Source organism: Salmo salar, chromosome ssa28 (genome assembly GCF_905237065.1).
Source record: "Salmo salar chromosome ssa28, Ssal_v3.1, whole genome shotgun sequence".
Lineage (NCBI taxonomy): Eukaryota > Metazoa > Chordata > Actinopteri > Salmoniformes > Salmonidae > Salmo > Salmo salar.
Genome location: NC_059469.1, coordinates 40,636,165 through 40,652,420, shown reverse-complemented (window position 1 = coordinate 40,652,420; position 16,256 = coordinate 40,636,165). Strand labels below are relative to the sequence as shown.

The following is a 16,256-nucleotide window of genomic DNA, read 5'->3' as shown; positions in this document are numbered from 1 at the left end:
GACACTAAGAAAGCTTTGTTGTAGAGCATTTAACACAAAATCCGGGGAGGGGCCAGCTGAGTGGAAGACTATCACCTGCACATAAATGGATGAGAGAGCTTCCTACTGCCTGAGCTATGTTGATGTAAATTGAGAAGAGCGTGGGGCCTAGGATCGAGCCTTGGGGTACTCCGTTGGTGACAAGCAGTGGCTAAGACAGCAGATTTTCTGACTTTATAAATTGCACTCTTTGAGAGAGGTAGTTAGCAAACCAGGCCAAAGACCCCTCAAAGACACCAATACTCCTTAGCCAGCCCACAAGAATGGAATGGTCTACCATATCAACAGCTTTGGCCAGGTCAATAAAAATAGCAGCACAATATTGCTTAGAATCAAGGGCAATGGTGACGTCATTGAGGACCTTTAAGGTTGCAGTGACATCATAACCAAAGTGGAAACCAGATTGCAGACCAGAGAGAATACTATAGACATCAAGAAAGCCAGTCAGTTGATTATTGACACGTTTTTCCAACACCTTTGATAAACAGGGCAAAAGAGAAATAGGCCTATAACAGTTTGGGCGATCATGCTGATCCTCTTTATTTAAAGAACAAACCGTGACTGTCTTCAAAGCAGTGGGAACCTCCGCAGAAAGGAGAGACAGGTTAAAAAAGGTTGGAGATAGGCTTGGCGATGATAGGAGCAGCAACCTTAAAGAAGAAATGGTCTAAACCATCTGACCCAGATGTTTTTTTGGGGTCAAGTTTCAGGAGCTCCTTTGGCACCTCAGACTCAGTGACTGCCTGCAGGGAGAAACTTTGTAGCAGGGCAGGGGAAAAAGAGGGAGAAGCATCGGGGATAGTCACATTGGAAGGGCTGGGAGATGAGGAAATGTTGGACTGGCAAGAAGGCATGGCTGAGTCAAATAGGAATCCTGACTTAATGAAGTGGTGAATAAAGAGCTCAGCCATGTGCTTCTTGTCAGTAACAACCACATCATCAACATTAAGGGACATGGGCAGCTGTGAGGAGGAGGGTTTATTCTCCAGGTCTTTACCGTTTTCCAGAACTTCTTGAGGTTAGACCCACAGAGAGAGAACTGCTCCTTAAAGTAACTTTGGCCTTCTAGATGGAAATAAGTGCACTCAGGCTCATTTGCCTGAACGACAGCCAGTCAGCCTGAGTATACTTGTGCTGAGCCTGTCGCCAAATGCAATTCTTGAGGTGGAGTAACTCTGCAAGATCGCGGTCGAACCAGGGGCTGAACCCGTTTTTAATTCTCATTTTCTTTATGGAGGTTCGTTAACATTGAAACACTGAAAATATCAAAAAAAGAAGGTCCTTCGACAGAGGGGATCAAGCTGATTCTATACCATTTAACAGAGGGGATCAAGCTGATTCTATACCATTTAACAGAGGGGATCAAGCTGATTCTATACCATTTAACAGAGGGGATCAAGCTGATTCTATACCATTTAACAGAGGGGATCAAGCTGATTCTATACCATTTAACAGAGGGGATCAAGCTGATTCTATACCATTTAACAGAGGGGATCAAGCTGATTCCATACCATTTAACAGAGGGGATCAAGCTGATTCTATACCATTTAACAGAGGGGATCAAGCTGATTCTATACCATTTAACAGAGGGGATCAAGCTGATTCTATACCATTTAACAGAGGGGATCAAGCTGATTCTATACCATTTAACAGAGGGGATCAAGCTGATTCTATACCATTTAACAGAGGGGATCAAGCTGATTCTATACCATTTAACAGAGGGGATCAAGCTGATTCTATACCATTTAACAGAGGGGATCAAGCTGATTCTATACCATTTAACAGAGGGGATCAAGCTGATTCTATACCATTTAACAGAGGGGATCAAGCTGATTCTATACCATTTAACAGAGGGGATCAAGCTGATTCTATACCATTTAACAGAGGGGATCAAGCTGATTCTATACCATTTAACAGAGGGGATCAAGCTGATTCTATACCATTTAACAGAGGGGATCAAGCTGATTCTATACCATTTAACAGAGGGGATCAAGCTGATTCTATACCATTTAACAGGGGGGATCAAGCTGATTCTATACCATTTAACAGGGGGGATCAAGCTGATTCTATACCATTTAACAGGGGGGATCAAGCTGATTCTATACCATTTAACAGAGGGGATCAAGCTGATTCTATACCATTAAACAGAGGGGATCAAGCTGATTCTATACCATTTAACAGAGGGGATCAAGCTGATTCTATACCATTTAACAGAGGGGATCAAGCTGATTCTATACCATTTAACAGAGGGGATCAAGCTGATTCTATACCATTTAACAGAGGGGATCAAGCTGATTCTATACCATTTAACAGAGGGGATCAAGCTGATTCTATACCATTTAACAGAGGGGATCAAGCTGATTCTATACCATTTAACAGAGGGGATCAAGCTGATTCTATACCATTTAACAGAGGGGATCAAGCTGATTCTATACCATTTAACAGAGGGGATCAAGCTGATTCTATACCATTTAACAGAGGGGATCAAGCTGATTCTATACCATTTAACAGAGGGGATCAAGCTGATTCCATTTTACAGAGGCCAGTTCATGAAGGAAGGCTTGCTCGTTAAAGTTATTTAGCAAGCGTCTATGTCAAATCAGGACAGGTCATTCCACTGAGCAGCCATTACGAACACAGGCTGTAAAACAGTGATCACTAAGGTCATTACAGAAAACACCAGACTGATACCTATCAGGATTATTTGTGAGGATAACATCAAAGTGAGTAGCCTTTTCTGCGTGTTTGGAGTCATACATTGTGGGATTGGTGATAGGACGGACAGCTGATCGTCCTCGCAGTGGCAGACCACGTGTAACATCACCTGCACAGGATCGGTACATCTGAACATCACACCTGCGGGACAGGTACAGGATGGCAACAACAACTGCCCGAGTTACACCAGGAACGCACAATCCCTCCATCAGTGCTCAGACTGTCCGCAATAGGCTAAGAGAGACTGGACTGAGGGCTTGTAGGCCTGTTGTACGGCAGGTCCTCACCAGACATCACTGGCAACAACATCGCCTATGGGCACAAACCCACCGCCGCTGGACCAGACAGGACTGGCAAAAGTGCTCTTCACTGACGAGTCGCAGTTTTGTCTCACCAGGGGTGATGGTCGGATTCGCGTTTATCGTCGAAGGAATGAGCGTTACACCGAGGCCTGTACTCTGGAGCGGGATCGATTTGGAGGTGGAGGGTCCGTCATGGTCTGGGGCGGTGTATCACAGCATCATCGGACTGAGCCTGTTGTCATTGCAGGCAATCTCAACGCTGTGCGTTACAGGGAAGACATTCTCCTCCCTCATGTGGTACCCTTCCTGCAGGTTCATCCTGACATGACCCTCCAGCATTACAATGCCACCAGCCATACTGCTCGTTCTGTGCTTGATTTCCTGCAAGACAGGAATGTCAGTGTTCTGCCATGGCCAGCGACGAGCCCGGATCTCAATCCCATTGAGCACGTCTGAGACCTGTTGGATCGGAGGGCTAGGGCCATTCCCCCCAGAAATCTCCGGGAACTTGCAGGTGCCTTGGTGGAAGAGTAGGGTAACATCTCACAGCAAGATCTGGCAAATCTGGTGCAGTCCATGAGGAGATGCACTGCAGTACTTAATGCAGCTGTTGACCACACCAGATACTGACTGTTACTTTTGATTTTGACCCCCCCTTTGTTCAGGGACAAATTCTATTTCTGTTAGTCACATGTCTGTGGAACTTGTTCAGTTCATGTCTCAGTTGTTGAATATTGTTGTGTGCATACAAATATTTACACATGTTAAGTTTGCTGTAAATAAACGCAGTTGACAGTGAGGACGTTTATTTTTTTGCTGAGTTTATTTGAAAGTTTAATGCTTAAAACCGGCATCTCAAATTGTTTGGGGACAGACTTGGTGTAGACAACCGAGCACTGAAGGTGATCCTTGGTAAAGATTGCCGCTCCTCCACCTTTGGAAGATCTGTCTTGCTGAAAAAGGTTATAACGTGAAAGGTTAAGATCAGTGTTCAAAACACTCTTCCTTAACCACGTCTCAGTAATGACCAACACATCTGGATTGGAGCTGTGAACCCACACTTTTAATTGATCTTTTTTAGGTAATATGCTTCTAGTGTTAACGTGCAGAAAACCCTGGCTTTTACGAGAGCAGAAATCAGTGAAGCAGATATCAGAGCACAAGTCAGAATTGGGGCTAGCAACAGTAGATGGGTCAGGTTGTACATGCACATTTCCAGATATCATCAGCAGTAATACAATCAGGGCCCGGCAGAGGACAGGGAGAGCTCTGCAGTGCTGATTTATGACATCTGAATGTGCATCAGATGGCAACAAGATCATATTATACAGCAATTTCATCAGGTAACATGAACACAAAGCCAGCGAGAGGTGGTCAGAATAGGATGGGAGGCCAAAAGTCTGTAACCAATAGAGAGTCAGAATCCCGAGTGTGGGAACAAACAGTTGGTCTCACGGTTGGGTAAAGAAAGTTTGTTGTCAACAAAGTCTGCAGGAGTCATGAGGCAAATAGCAAAATGCACAATTTAAAAAATATATATAACGACTTGGGGCCATTTTAAGTTCAGAGTCACTCGCCCTAACAGTGCCTGTGTGCTGGAGGCGAGCGAAAGCTCGTAGAGAGGGGGGAGTGTGGTGGGGGTGCCTGTACCAGACAGGGGGAGACAGGCCAGGGCAGACGGTGAACAGAGAGGGGGAGACAGGCCAGGGCAGATGGTGAACAGACAGGGGGAGACAGGCCAGGGCAGATGGTGAACAGAGAGGGGGGAGACAGGCCAGGGCAGATGGTGAACAGAGAGGGGGAGACAGGCCAGGGCAGACGGTGAACAGAGAGGGGGGAGACAGGCCAGGGCAGATGGTGAACAGAGAGGGGGAGACAGGCCAGGGCAGACGGTGAACAGAGAGGGGGAGACAGGCCAGGGCAGATGGTGAACAGAGAGGGGGAGACAGGCCAGGGCAGATGGTGAACAGATAGGGGGAGACAGGCCAGGGCAGACGGTGAACAGAGAGGGGGAGACAGGCCAGGGCAGATGGTGAACAGAGAGGGGGGAGACAGGCCAGGGCAGACGGTGAACAGATCACCAGGTGGAATCCAAGCAGCAGGCAACAGGAGTAGGTGTCAAACCCACTTAATTAATATTTTCCTTTTGTCTCCCTATTCTCCTTTCTGCCCTGCCATCCCCTCCCTCCTACAGCCCACAGCAGTGACAGTGAAGACCAGTTAGTGGGTGAGTGTATGGCTAAGTCTTCAGCCTCCAAGACCCATGGTGCAGCAGACATGAAGGGGTCCATCTCGCCCAAGTGTCTCAGCCAGAGACAGGTTGATGGACACACCCCTCCATCCAGCCATAAGTACCACAAGGAGCAGCAGCATGGGGCCCACGACCGCCACCACCCTCACCACAGAGAGCACCATGGCAGAACACCATCCGTCTACAAGTGGAGCTTCCAGATGTGTAAGTGTGCCGATACCAACCCTGGCTGTCTTTCACAGAGCCTCAACCAACCCCTGGCTGTCTTTCACAGAGCCTCAACCAACCCTGGCTGTCTTTCACAGAGCCTCAACCAACCCCTGGCTGTCTTTCACAGAGCCTCAACCAACCCTGGCTGTCTTTCACAGAGCCTCAACCAACCCTGGCTGTCTTTCACAGAGCCTCAACCAACCCTGGCTGTCTTTCACAGAGCCTCAACCAACCCTGGCTGTCTTTCACAGAGCCTCAACCAACCCTGGCTGTCTTTCACAGAGCCTCAACCAACCCTGGCTGTCTTTCACAGAGCCTCAACCAACCCCTGGCTGTCTTTCACAGAGCCTCAACCAACCCTGGCTGTCTTTCACAGAGCCTCAAGCAACCCCTGGCTGTCTTTCACAGAGCCTCAACCAACCCTGGCTGTCTTTCACAGAGCCTCAACCAACCCCTGGCTGTCTTTCACAGAGCCTCAACCAACCCTGGCTGTCTTTCACAGAGCCTCAACCAACCCCTGGCTGTCTTTCACAGAGCCTCAAGCAACCCTGGCTGTCTTTCACAGAGCCTCAACCAACCCTGGCTGTCTTTCACAGAGCCTCAAGCAACCCTGGCTGTCTTTCACAGAGCCTCAACCAACCCTGGCTGTCTTTCACAGAGCCTCAACCAACCCTGGCTGTCTTTCACAGAGCCTCAACCAACCCTGGCTGTCTTTCACAGAGCCTCAACCAACCCTGGCTGTCTTTCACAGAGCCTCAACCAACCCTGGCTGTCTTTCACAGAGCCTCAACCAACCCTGGCTGTCTTTCACAGAGCCTCAACCAACCCTGGCTGTCTTTCACAGAGCCTCAACCAACCCTGGCTGTCTTTCACAGAGCCTCAACCAACCCTGGCTGTCTTTCACAGAGCCTCAACCAACCCTGGCTGTCTTTCACAGAGCCTCAACCAACCCTGGCTGTCTTTCACAGAGCCTCAACCAACCCTGGCTGTCTTTCACAGAGCCTCAACCAACCCTGGCTGTCTTTCACAGAGCCTCAACCAACCCTGGCTGTCTTTCACAGAGCCTCAACCAACCCTGGCTGTCTTTCACAGAGCCTCAACCCCTCTAGATTGATGCCAGCTACAGGAATTCTCATTTACATCCCACCAGATTGTCTGTTACTGTACAAGTAGATTTGCCAGACAGAACCCTTTGTGATCACACCGAGGGCAATGGATAGAGGACTGACTAGTTTTATACTGTTTGGTTTAGCGTTCTACTCTGAAACAGCCCACTGATTCCTCTCCTTTCAATGTTTCAACTCCGAAATCCCCCAGAGTCCTCTCCTTTCAATGTTTCAACTCCGAAATCCCCCAGAGTCCTCTCCTTTCAATGTTTCTACTCTGAAACATCCCACTGATTCCTCTCCTTTAAATGTTGTTCCTCTCCTCCCCTAGCGGACCTGGAGAAGATGTGTAGTCTGGAGAGGATCTCCTTCCTCCAGGAGAAGCTGCAGGACATCAGGAACCACTACCTGTCTCTCAAGTCTGAGGTGGCCTCCATCGACAGACGACGCAAACGCATCAAGAAGAAAGAGAGAGAGAGTGAGTCATCATAATTGACAGTTTATTTGCTACCAGAGCTGTTATGGTAACCGCAATTAAAAAAAAGGGAGGAAGAAATGTCGTTTCTAACCCTGTAGTACTGTAGCTGGAGACCAGGCCATCCCTGTAGTACTGTAGCTGGAGACCAGGCCATCCCTGTAGTACTGTAGCTGGAGACCAGGCCATCCCTGTAGTACTGTAGTACTGTAGCTGGAGACCAGGCCATCCCTGTAGTACTGTAGCTGGAGACCAGGCCATCCCTGTAGTACTGTAGCTGGAGACCAAGGCCATCCCTGTAGTACTGTAGCTGGAGACCAAGGCCATCCCTGTAGTACTGTAGCTGGAGACCAGGCCATCCCTGTAGTACTGTAGCTGGAGACCAAGGCCATCCCTGTAGTACTGTAGCTGGAGACCAGGCCATCCCTGTAGTACTGTAGCTGGAGACCAAGACCATCCCTGTAGTACTGTAGCTGGAGACCAGGCCATCCCTGTAGTACTGTAGCTGGAGACCAGGCCATCCCTGTAGTACTGTAGCTGGAGACCAGGCCATCCCTGTAGTACTGTAGCTGGAGACCAGGCCATCCCTGTAGTACTGTAGCTGGAGACCAGGCCATCCCTGTAGTACTGTAGCTGGAGACCAAGGCCATCCCTGTAGTACTGTAGTACTGTAGCTGGAGACCAGGCCATCCCTGTAGTACTGTAGCTGGAGACCAGGCCATCCCTGTAGTACTGTAGCTGGAGACCAGGCCATCCCTGTAGTACTGTAGCTGGAGACCAGGCCATCCCTGTAGTACTGTAGCTGGAGACCAGGCCATCCCTGTAGTACTGTAGCTGGAGACCAGGCCATCCCTGTAGTACTGTAGCTGGAGACCAGGCCATCCCTGTAGTACTGTAGCTGGAGACCAGGCCATCCCTGTAGTACTGTAGCTGGAGACCAGGCCATCCCTGTAGTACTGTAGCTGGAGACCAGGCCATCCCTGTAGTACTGTAGCTGGAGACCAGGCCATCCCTGTAGTACTGTAGCTGGAGACCAGGCCATCCCTGTAGTACTGTAGCTGGAGACCAGGCCATCCCTGTAGTACTGTAGCTGGAGACCAGGCCATCCCTGTAGTACTGTAGCTGGAGACCAGGCCATCCCTGTAGTACTGTAGTACTGTAGCTGGAGACCAGGCCATCCCTGTAGTACTGTAGCTGGAGACCAAGGCCATCCCTGTAGTACTGTAGCTGGAGACCAGGCCATCCCTGTAGTACTGTAGTACTGTAGCTGGAGACCAGGCCATCCCTGTAGTACTGTAGCTGGAGACCAAGGCCATCCCTGTAGTACTGTAGCTGGAGACCAGGCCATCCCTGTAGTACTGTAGCTGGAGACCAGGCCATCCCTGTAGTACTGTAGCTGGAGACCAAGACCATCCCTGTAGTACTGTAGCTGGAGACCAGGCCATCCCTGTAGTACTGTAGCTGGAGACCAGGCCATCCCTGTAGTACTGTAGCTGGAGACCAGGCCATCCCTGTAGTACTGTAGCTGGAGACCAGGCCATCCCTGTAGTACTGTAGCTGGAGACCAAGGCCATCCCTGTAGTACTGTAGCTGGAGACCAGGCCATCCCTGTAGTACTGTAGTACTGTAGCTGGAGACCAGGCCATCCCTGTAGTACTGTAGCTGGAGACCAGGCCATCCCTGTAGTACTGTAGCTGGAGACCAGGCCATCCCTGTAGTACTGTAGCTGGAGACCAGGCCATCCCTGTAGTACTGTAGCTGGAGACCAGGCCATCCCTGTAGTACTGTAGTACTGTAGCTGGAGACCAGGCCATCCCTGTAGTACTGTAGCTGGAGACCAGGCCATCCCTGTAGTACTGTAGCTGGAGACCAAGGCCATCCCTCTAGTACTGTAGCTGGAGACCAGGCCATCCCTGTAGTACTGTAGCTGGAGACCAGGCCATCCCTGTAGTACTGTAGCTGGAGACCAGGCCATCCCTGTAGTACTGTAGCTGGAGACCAGGCCATCCCTGTAGTACTGTAGCTGGAGACCAAAACCATCCCTGTAGTACTGTAGCTGGAGACCAAGGCCATCCCTGTAGTACTGTAGCTGGAGACCAGGCCATCCCTGTAGTACTGTAGCTGGAGACCAGGCCATCCCTGTAGTACTGTAGCTGGAGACCAGGCCATCCCTGTAGTACTGTAGCTGGAGACCAAGACCATCCCTGTAGTACTGTAGCTGGAGACCAGGCCATCCCTGTAGTACTGTAGCTGGAGACCAGGCCATCCCTGTAGTACTGTAGCTGGAGACCAGGCCATCCCTGTAGTACTGTAGCTGGAGACCAGGCCATCCCTGTAGTACTGTAGCTGGAGACCAGGCCATCCCTGTAGTACTGTAGCTGGAGACCAGGCCATCCCTGTAGTACTGTAGCTGGAGACCAGGCCATCCCTGTAGTACTGTAGCTGGAGACCAGGCCATCCCTGTAGTACTGTAGCTGGAGACCAGGCCATCCCTGTAGTACTGTAGCTGGAGACCAGGCCATCCCTGTAGTACTGTAGCTGGAGACCAAGGCCATCCCTGTAGTACTGTAGCTGGAGACCAGGCCATCCCTGTAGTACTGTAGCTGGAGACCAGGCCATCCCTGTAGTACTGTAGCTGGAGACCAGGCCATCCCTGTAGTACTGTAGCTGGAGACCAGGCCATCCCTGTAGTACTGTAGTACTGTAGCTGGAGACCAGGCCATCCCTGTAGTACTGTAGCTGGAGACCAGGCCATCCCTGTAGTACTGTAGCTGGAGACCAGGCCATCCCTGTAGTACTGTAGTACTGTAGCTGGAGACCAGGCCATCCCTGTAGTACTGTAGCTGGAGACCAAGGCCATCCCTGTAGTACTGTAGCTGGAGACCAAGGCCATCCCTGTAGTACTGTAGCTGGAGACCAGGCCATCCCTGTAGTACTGTAGCTGGAGACCAGGCCATCCCTGTAGTACTGTAGCTGGAGACCAGGCCATCCCTGTAGTACTGTAGCTGGAGACCAGGCCATCCCTGTAGTACTGTAGCTGGAGACCAGGCCATCCCTGTAGTACTGTAGCTGGAGACCAGGCCATCCCTGTAGTACTGTAGCTGGAGACCAGGCCATCCCTGTAGTACTGTAGCTGGAGACCAGGCCATCCCTGTAGTACTGTAGCTGGAGACCAGGCCATCCCTGTAGTACTGTAGCTGGAGACCAAGGCCATCCCTGTAGTACTGTAGCTGGAGACCAGGCCATCCCTGTAGTACTGTAGCTGGAGACCAGGCCATCCCTGTAGTACTGTAGTACTGTAGCTGGAGACCAGGCCATCCCTGTAGTACTGTAGCTGGAGACCAATGCCATCCCTGTAGTACTGTAGCTGGAGACCAGGCCATCCCTGTAGTACTGTAGCTGGAGACCAGGCCATCCCTGTAGTACTGTAGCTGGAGACCAGGCCATCCCTGTAGTACTGTAGCTGGAGACCAAGGCCATCCCTGTAGTACTGTAGCTGGAGACCAGGCCATCCCTGTAGTACTGTAGCTGGAGACCAGGCCATCCCTGTAGTACTGTAGCTGGAGACCAGGCCATCCCTGTAGTACTGTAGCTGGAGACCAGGCCATCCCTGTAGTACTGTAGTACTGTAGCTGGAGACCAGGCCATCCCTGTAGTACTGTAGCTGGAGACCAGGCCATCCCTGTAGTACTGTAGCTGGAGACCAAGGCCATCCCTGTAGTACTGTAGCTGGAGACCAGGCCATCCCTGTAGTACTGTAGCTGGAGACCAAGACCATCCCTGTAGTACTGTAGCTGGAGACCAGGCCATCCCTGTAGTACTGTAGCTGGAGACCAGGCCATCCCTGTAGTACTGTAGTACTGTAGCTGGAGACCAGGCCATCCCTGTAGTACTGTAGCTGGAGACCAGGCCATCCCTGTAGTACTGTAGCTGGAGACCAGGCCATCCCTGTAGTACTGTAGCTGGAGACCAAGGCCATCCCTGTAGTACTGTAGCTGGAGACCAAGGCCATCCCTGTAGTACTGTAGCTGGAGACCAGGCCATCCCTGTAGTACTGTAGCTGGAGACCAAGGCCATCCCTGTAGTACTGTAGCTGGAGACCAGGCCATCCCTGTAGTACTGTAGCTGGAGACCAAGACCATCCCTGTAGTACTGTAGCTGGAGACCAGGCCATCCCTGTAGTACTGTAGCTGGAGACCAGGCCATCCCTGTAGTACTGTAGCTGGAGACCAAGGCCATCCCTCTAGTACTGTAGCTGGAGACCAAGGCCATCCCTGTAGTACTGTAGCTGGAGACCAGGCCATCCCTGTAGTACTGTAGCTGGAGACCAATGCCATCCCTGTAGTACTGTAGCTGGAGACCAGGCCATCCCTGTAGTACTGTAGCTGGAGACCAGGCCATCCCTGTAGTACTGTAGCTGGAGACCAAGGCCATCCCTCTAGTACTGTAGCTGGAGACCAAGGCCATCCCTGTAGTACTGTAGCTGGAGACCAGGCCATCCCTGTAGTACTGTAGCTGGAGACCAATGCCATCCCTGTAGTACTGTAGCTGGAGACCAGGCCATCCCTGTAGTACTGTAGCTGGAGACCAAGGCCATCCCTGTAGTACTGTAGCTGGAGACCAGGCCATCCCTGTAGTACTGTAGCTGGAGACCAGGCCATCCCTGTAGTACTGTAGTACTGTAGCTGGAGACCAGGCCATCCCTGTAGTACTGTAGCTGGAGACCAGGCCATCCCTGTAGTACTGTAGCTGGAGACCAAGGCCATCCCTGTAGTACTGTAGCTGGAGACCAGGCCATCCCTGTAGTACTGTAGCTGGAGACCAAGGCCATCCCTGTAGTACTGTAGCTGGAGACCAGGCCATCCCTGTAGTACTGTAGCTGGAGACCAGGCCATCCCTGTAGTACTGTAGTACTGTAGCTGGAGACCAAGGCCATCCCTGTAGTACTGTAGCTGGAGACCAGGCCATCCCTGTAGTACTGTAGCTGGAGACCAAGGCCATCCCTGTAGTACTGTAGCTGGAGACCAGGCCATCCCTGTAGTACTGTAGCTGGAGACCAGGCCATCCCTGTAGTACTGTAGTACTGTAGCTGGAGACCAATGCCATCCCTGTAGTACTGTAGTACTGTAGCTTTTTTCCCGTATTGGTCCCCAGTGGGAATTGAACCCACAACCCTGGCATTGCAAACACCATGCTCTACCATCTGAGCCACACGGGTCTGAACCACAGACTTCTAAACCACAGACTTCTAAACCACAGACTACTAAACCACAGACTTCTAAACCACAGACTTCTAAACCACAGACTACTAAACCACAGACTTCTAAACCACAGACTTCTAAACCACAGACTTCTAAACCACAGACTACTAAACCACAGACTACTAAACCACAGACTTCTCAACTTCAGACTTCTAAACTACAGACTTCTAAACCACAGACTTCTAAACCATCTAAACCACAGACTACTAAACCACAGACTACTAAACCACAGACTTCTAAACCACAGACTTCTAAACTACAGACTTCTAAACCACAGACTTCTAAACCATCTAAATCACAGACTTCTAAACCACAGACTTCTAAACCACAGACTTCTAAACCACAGACTTCTAAACTACAGACTTCTAAACCATCTAAACCACAGACTTCTAAACTACAGACTTCTAAACTACAGACTTCTAAACCACAGACTTCTAAACCACAGACTTCTAAACCACAGACTACTAAACCATCTAAACCACAGACTTCTAAACCACAGACTTCTAAACTACAGACTTCTAAACCACAGACTACTAAACCACAGACTTCTAAACCATCTAAACCACAGACTTCTAAACCACAGACTTCTAAACCACAGACTTCTAAACCACAGACTTCTAAACTACAGACTTCTAAACCACAGACTACTAAACCACAGACTACTAAACCACAGACTTCTAAACCACAGACTTCTAAACTACAGACTTCTAAACCACAGACTTCTAAACCACAGACTTCTAAACCACAGACTACTAAACCACAGACTACTAAACCACAGACTTCTAAACCACAGACTTCTAAACTACAGACTTCTAAACCACAGACTACTAAACCACAGACTACTAAACCACAGACTTCTAAACCACAGACTTCTAAACCACAGACTTCTAAACCACAGACTTCTAAACCACAGACTTCTAAACCACAGACTTCTAAACCACAGACTTCTAAACCACAGACTACTAAACCACAGACTACTAAACCACAGACTTCTAAACCACAGACTTCTAAACCACAGACTTCTAAACCACAGACTTCTAAACCACAGACTTCTAAACCACAGACTTCTAAACCACAGACTTCTAAACCACAGACTACTAAACCACAGACTACTAAACCACAGACTTCTAAACCACAGACTTCTAAACCACAGACTTCTAAACCACAGACTTCTAAACCACAGACTTCTAAACCACAGACTACTAAACCACAGACTACTAAACCACAGACTACTAAACCACAGACTTCTAAACTTCAGACTTCTAAACTACAGACTACTAAACCACAGACTTCTAAACCATCTAAACCACAGACTTCTAAACCATCTAAACCACAGACTACTAAACCACAGACTTCTAAACTACAGACTTCTAAACTACAGACTTCTAAACCATCTAAACCACAGACTTCTAAACCACAGACTACTAAACCACAGACTTCTAAACCACAGACTTCTAAACCACAGACTTCTAAACCACAGACTACTAAACCACAGACTTCTAAACCACAGACTTCTAAACCATCTAAACCACAGACTTCTAAACCACAGACTACTAAACCACAGACTTCTAAACCACAGACTACTAAACCACAGACTACTAAACCACAGACTTCTAAACCATCTAAACCACAGACTTCTAAACCACAGACTTCTAAACCACAGACTTCTAAACCACAGACTTCTAAACCACAGACTTCTAAACCATCTAAACCACAGACTTCTAAACCACAGACTTCTAAACCACAGACTACTAAACCACAGACTTCTAAACCACAGACTTCTAAACCATCTAAACCACAGACTTCTAAACCACAGACTTCTAAACCACAGACTTCTAAACCACAGACTTCTAAACCACAGACTTCTAAACCACAGACTTCTAAACCACAGACTACTAAACCACAGACTTCTAAACCACAGACTTCTAAACCACAGACTTCTAAACCACAGACTACTAAACCACAGACTACTAAACCACAGACTTCTAAACCATCTAAATCACAGACTTCTAAACCACAGACTTCTAAACCACAGACTTCTAAACCACAGACTTCTAAACCACAGACTACTAAACCACAGACTTCTAAACCACAGACTACTAAACCACAGACTACTAAACCACAGACTACTAAACTACAGACTTCTAAACCACAGACTTCTAAACCACAGACTTCTAAACCACAGACTACTAAACCATCTAAACCACAGACTACTAAACCACAGACTTCTAAACCACAGACTTCTAAACCATCTAAACCACAGACTTCTAAACCACAGACTACTAAACCATCTAAACCACAGACTTCTAAACCACAGACTTCTAAACCACAGACTACTAAACCACAGACTTCTAAACCACAGACTTCTAAATGTTGTTTCTGCTCCGTCTGACCACCATCTTGTTTTTGTATCATCTGACCACCATCTTGTTTCTTCTCCCCAGGTACAGTGGCTGCATCTTCCTCTTCCTCGTCCCCGTCCTCCAGCTCTCTAACAGCAGCAGTGATGTTGACGCTAGCCAACACTCCTGTGTCGTCCTCTTCCTCCTCTCAGAACTCTGTGGTGTCTGTAGAGTGTAGGTGACAGGACACCCCCTCACCCTCCCAACCTTCTGAGGCCCAGGACACCCCCTCACCCTCCCAACCTTCTGAGGCCCAGGACACCCCCTCACCCTCCCAACCTTCTGAGGCCCAGGACACCCCCTCACCCTCCCAACCTTCTGAGGCCCAGGACACCCCCTCACCCTCCCAACCTTCTGAGGCCCAGGACACCCTCCCAACCTTCTGAGGCCCAGGACACCCCTCACCCTCCCAACCTTCTGAGGCCCAGGACACCCCCTCACCCTCCCAACCTTCTGAGGCCCAGGACACCCCTCACCCTCCCAACCTTCTGAGGCCCAGGACACCCCCTCACCCTCCCAACCTTCTGAGGCCCAGGACACCCCTCACCCTCCCAACCTTCTGAGGCCCAGGACACCCCTCACCCTCCCAACCTTCTGAGGCCCAGGCCCGTCCACACCAACACCCTTCCAACAGAACAGCCAACCCACCCAGGGCCCGTCCACACCAACCTCCACCCAGGCCCGTCCACACCAACCTCCACCCAGGCCCGTCCACACCAACCTCCACCCAGGCCCCTCCACACCAACCTCCACCCAGGCCCGTCCACACCAACCTCCACCCAGGCCCGTCCACACCAACCTCCACCCAGGCCCGTCCACACCAACCTCCACCCAGGCCCGTCCACACCAACCTCCACCCAGGCCCGTCCACACCAACCTCCACCCAGGGCCCCTCCACACCAACCTCCACCCAGGCCCGTCCACACCAACCTCCACCCAGGCCCGTCCACACCAACCTCCACCCAGGCCCGTCCACACCAACCTCCACCCTGTAACTACAGCAGGGACCAGAGACGACAGAGAAACAAACAGGAGGACAGAGGACCATTTTTATATCCACAGCTGTTTCCGTTGGCAAGCTAAGTGCACTCGTATGATGATCGGCTGGAAGAATACAATGACAACAAAAATAATAAAATAATAAAATAAAATAAATTGATAGACATTTATAAGAGCTGTTTTCTAAAAGCTATAATTATATTACGTCTGATGTGGTTATTTAATATGGGGTTAGGGATGTCGTGTACTGTGTAGTCTGCCATCTTCTGTTGTATCCTATACAGAATGTCAATGCCACATTGGCATGTAGTGTGTACTCAAGGTAACCTTGCCACATGTTTTCTCTGTCCCCCTCCTCTCACTCTCTTCATCCCGATGGTTTATAGCGTTAGACTGAAGGTTTATAGCGTTAGACTGAAGGTTTATAGCGTTAGACTGAAGGTTTATAGCGTTAGACTGAAGGTTTATAGCGTTAGAGTGAAGGTTTATAGCGTTA

At 49.6% G+C, this 16,256-nt stretch overlaps 1 protein-coding gene across 2 annotated transcripts in view; it reads left to right on the top strand.

Moving 5' to 3' along the window:
- LOC106590004 (AT-rich interactive domain-containing protein 4B) overlaps positions 1–15,922 on the top strand; it is a 194,444-nt gene extending 178,522 nt beyond the window's left edge. For both annotated transcript variants that reach the window (XM_045710453.1, XM_045710452.1), the window contains 3 exons: positions 5,251–5,511; positions 6,955–7,101; positions 14,804–15,922. In XM_045710453.1, the coding sequence (XP_045566409.1) occupies positions 5,251–5,511; positions 6,955–7,101; positions 14,804–14,943 (548 nt within the window). In that variant the 3' untranslated portion in view covers positions 14,944–15,922. The remainder of the gene's footprint in view (positions 1–5,250; positions 5,512–6,954; positions 7,102–14,803) is intronic.
- The last annotated feature ends 334 nt before the right edge of the window (positions 15,923–16,256 follow it).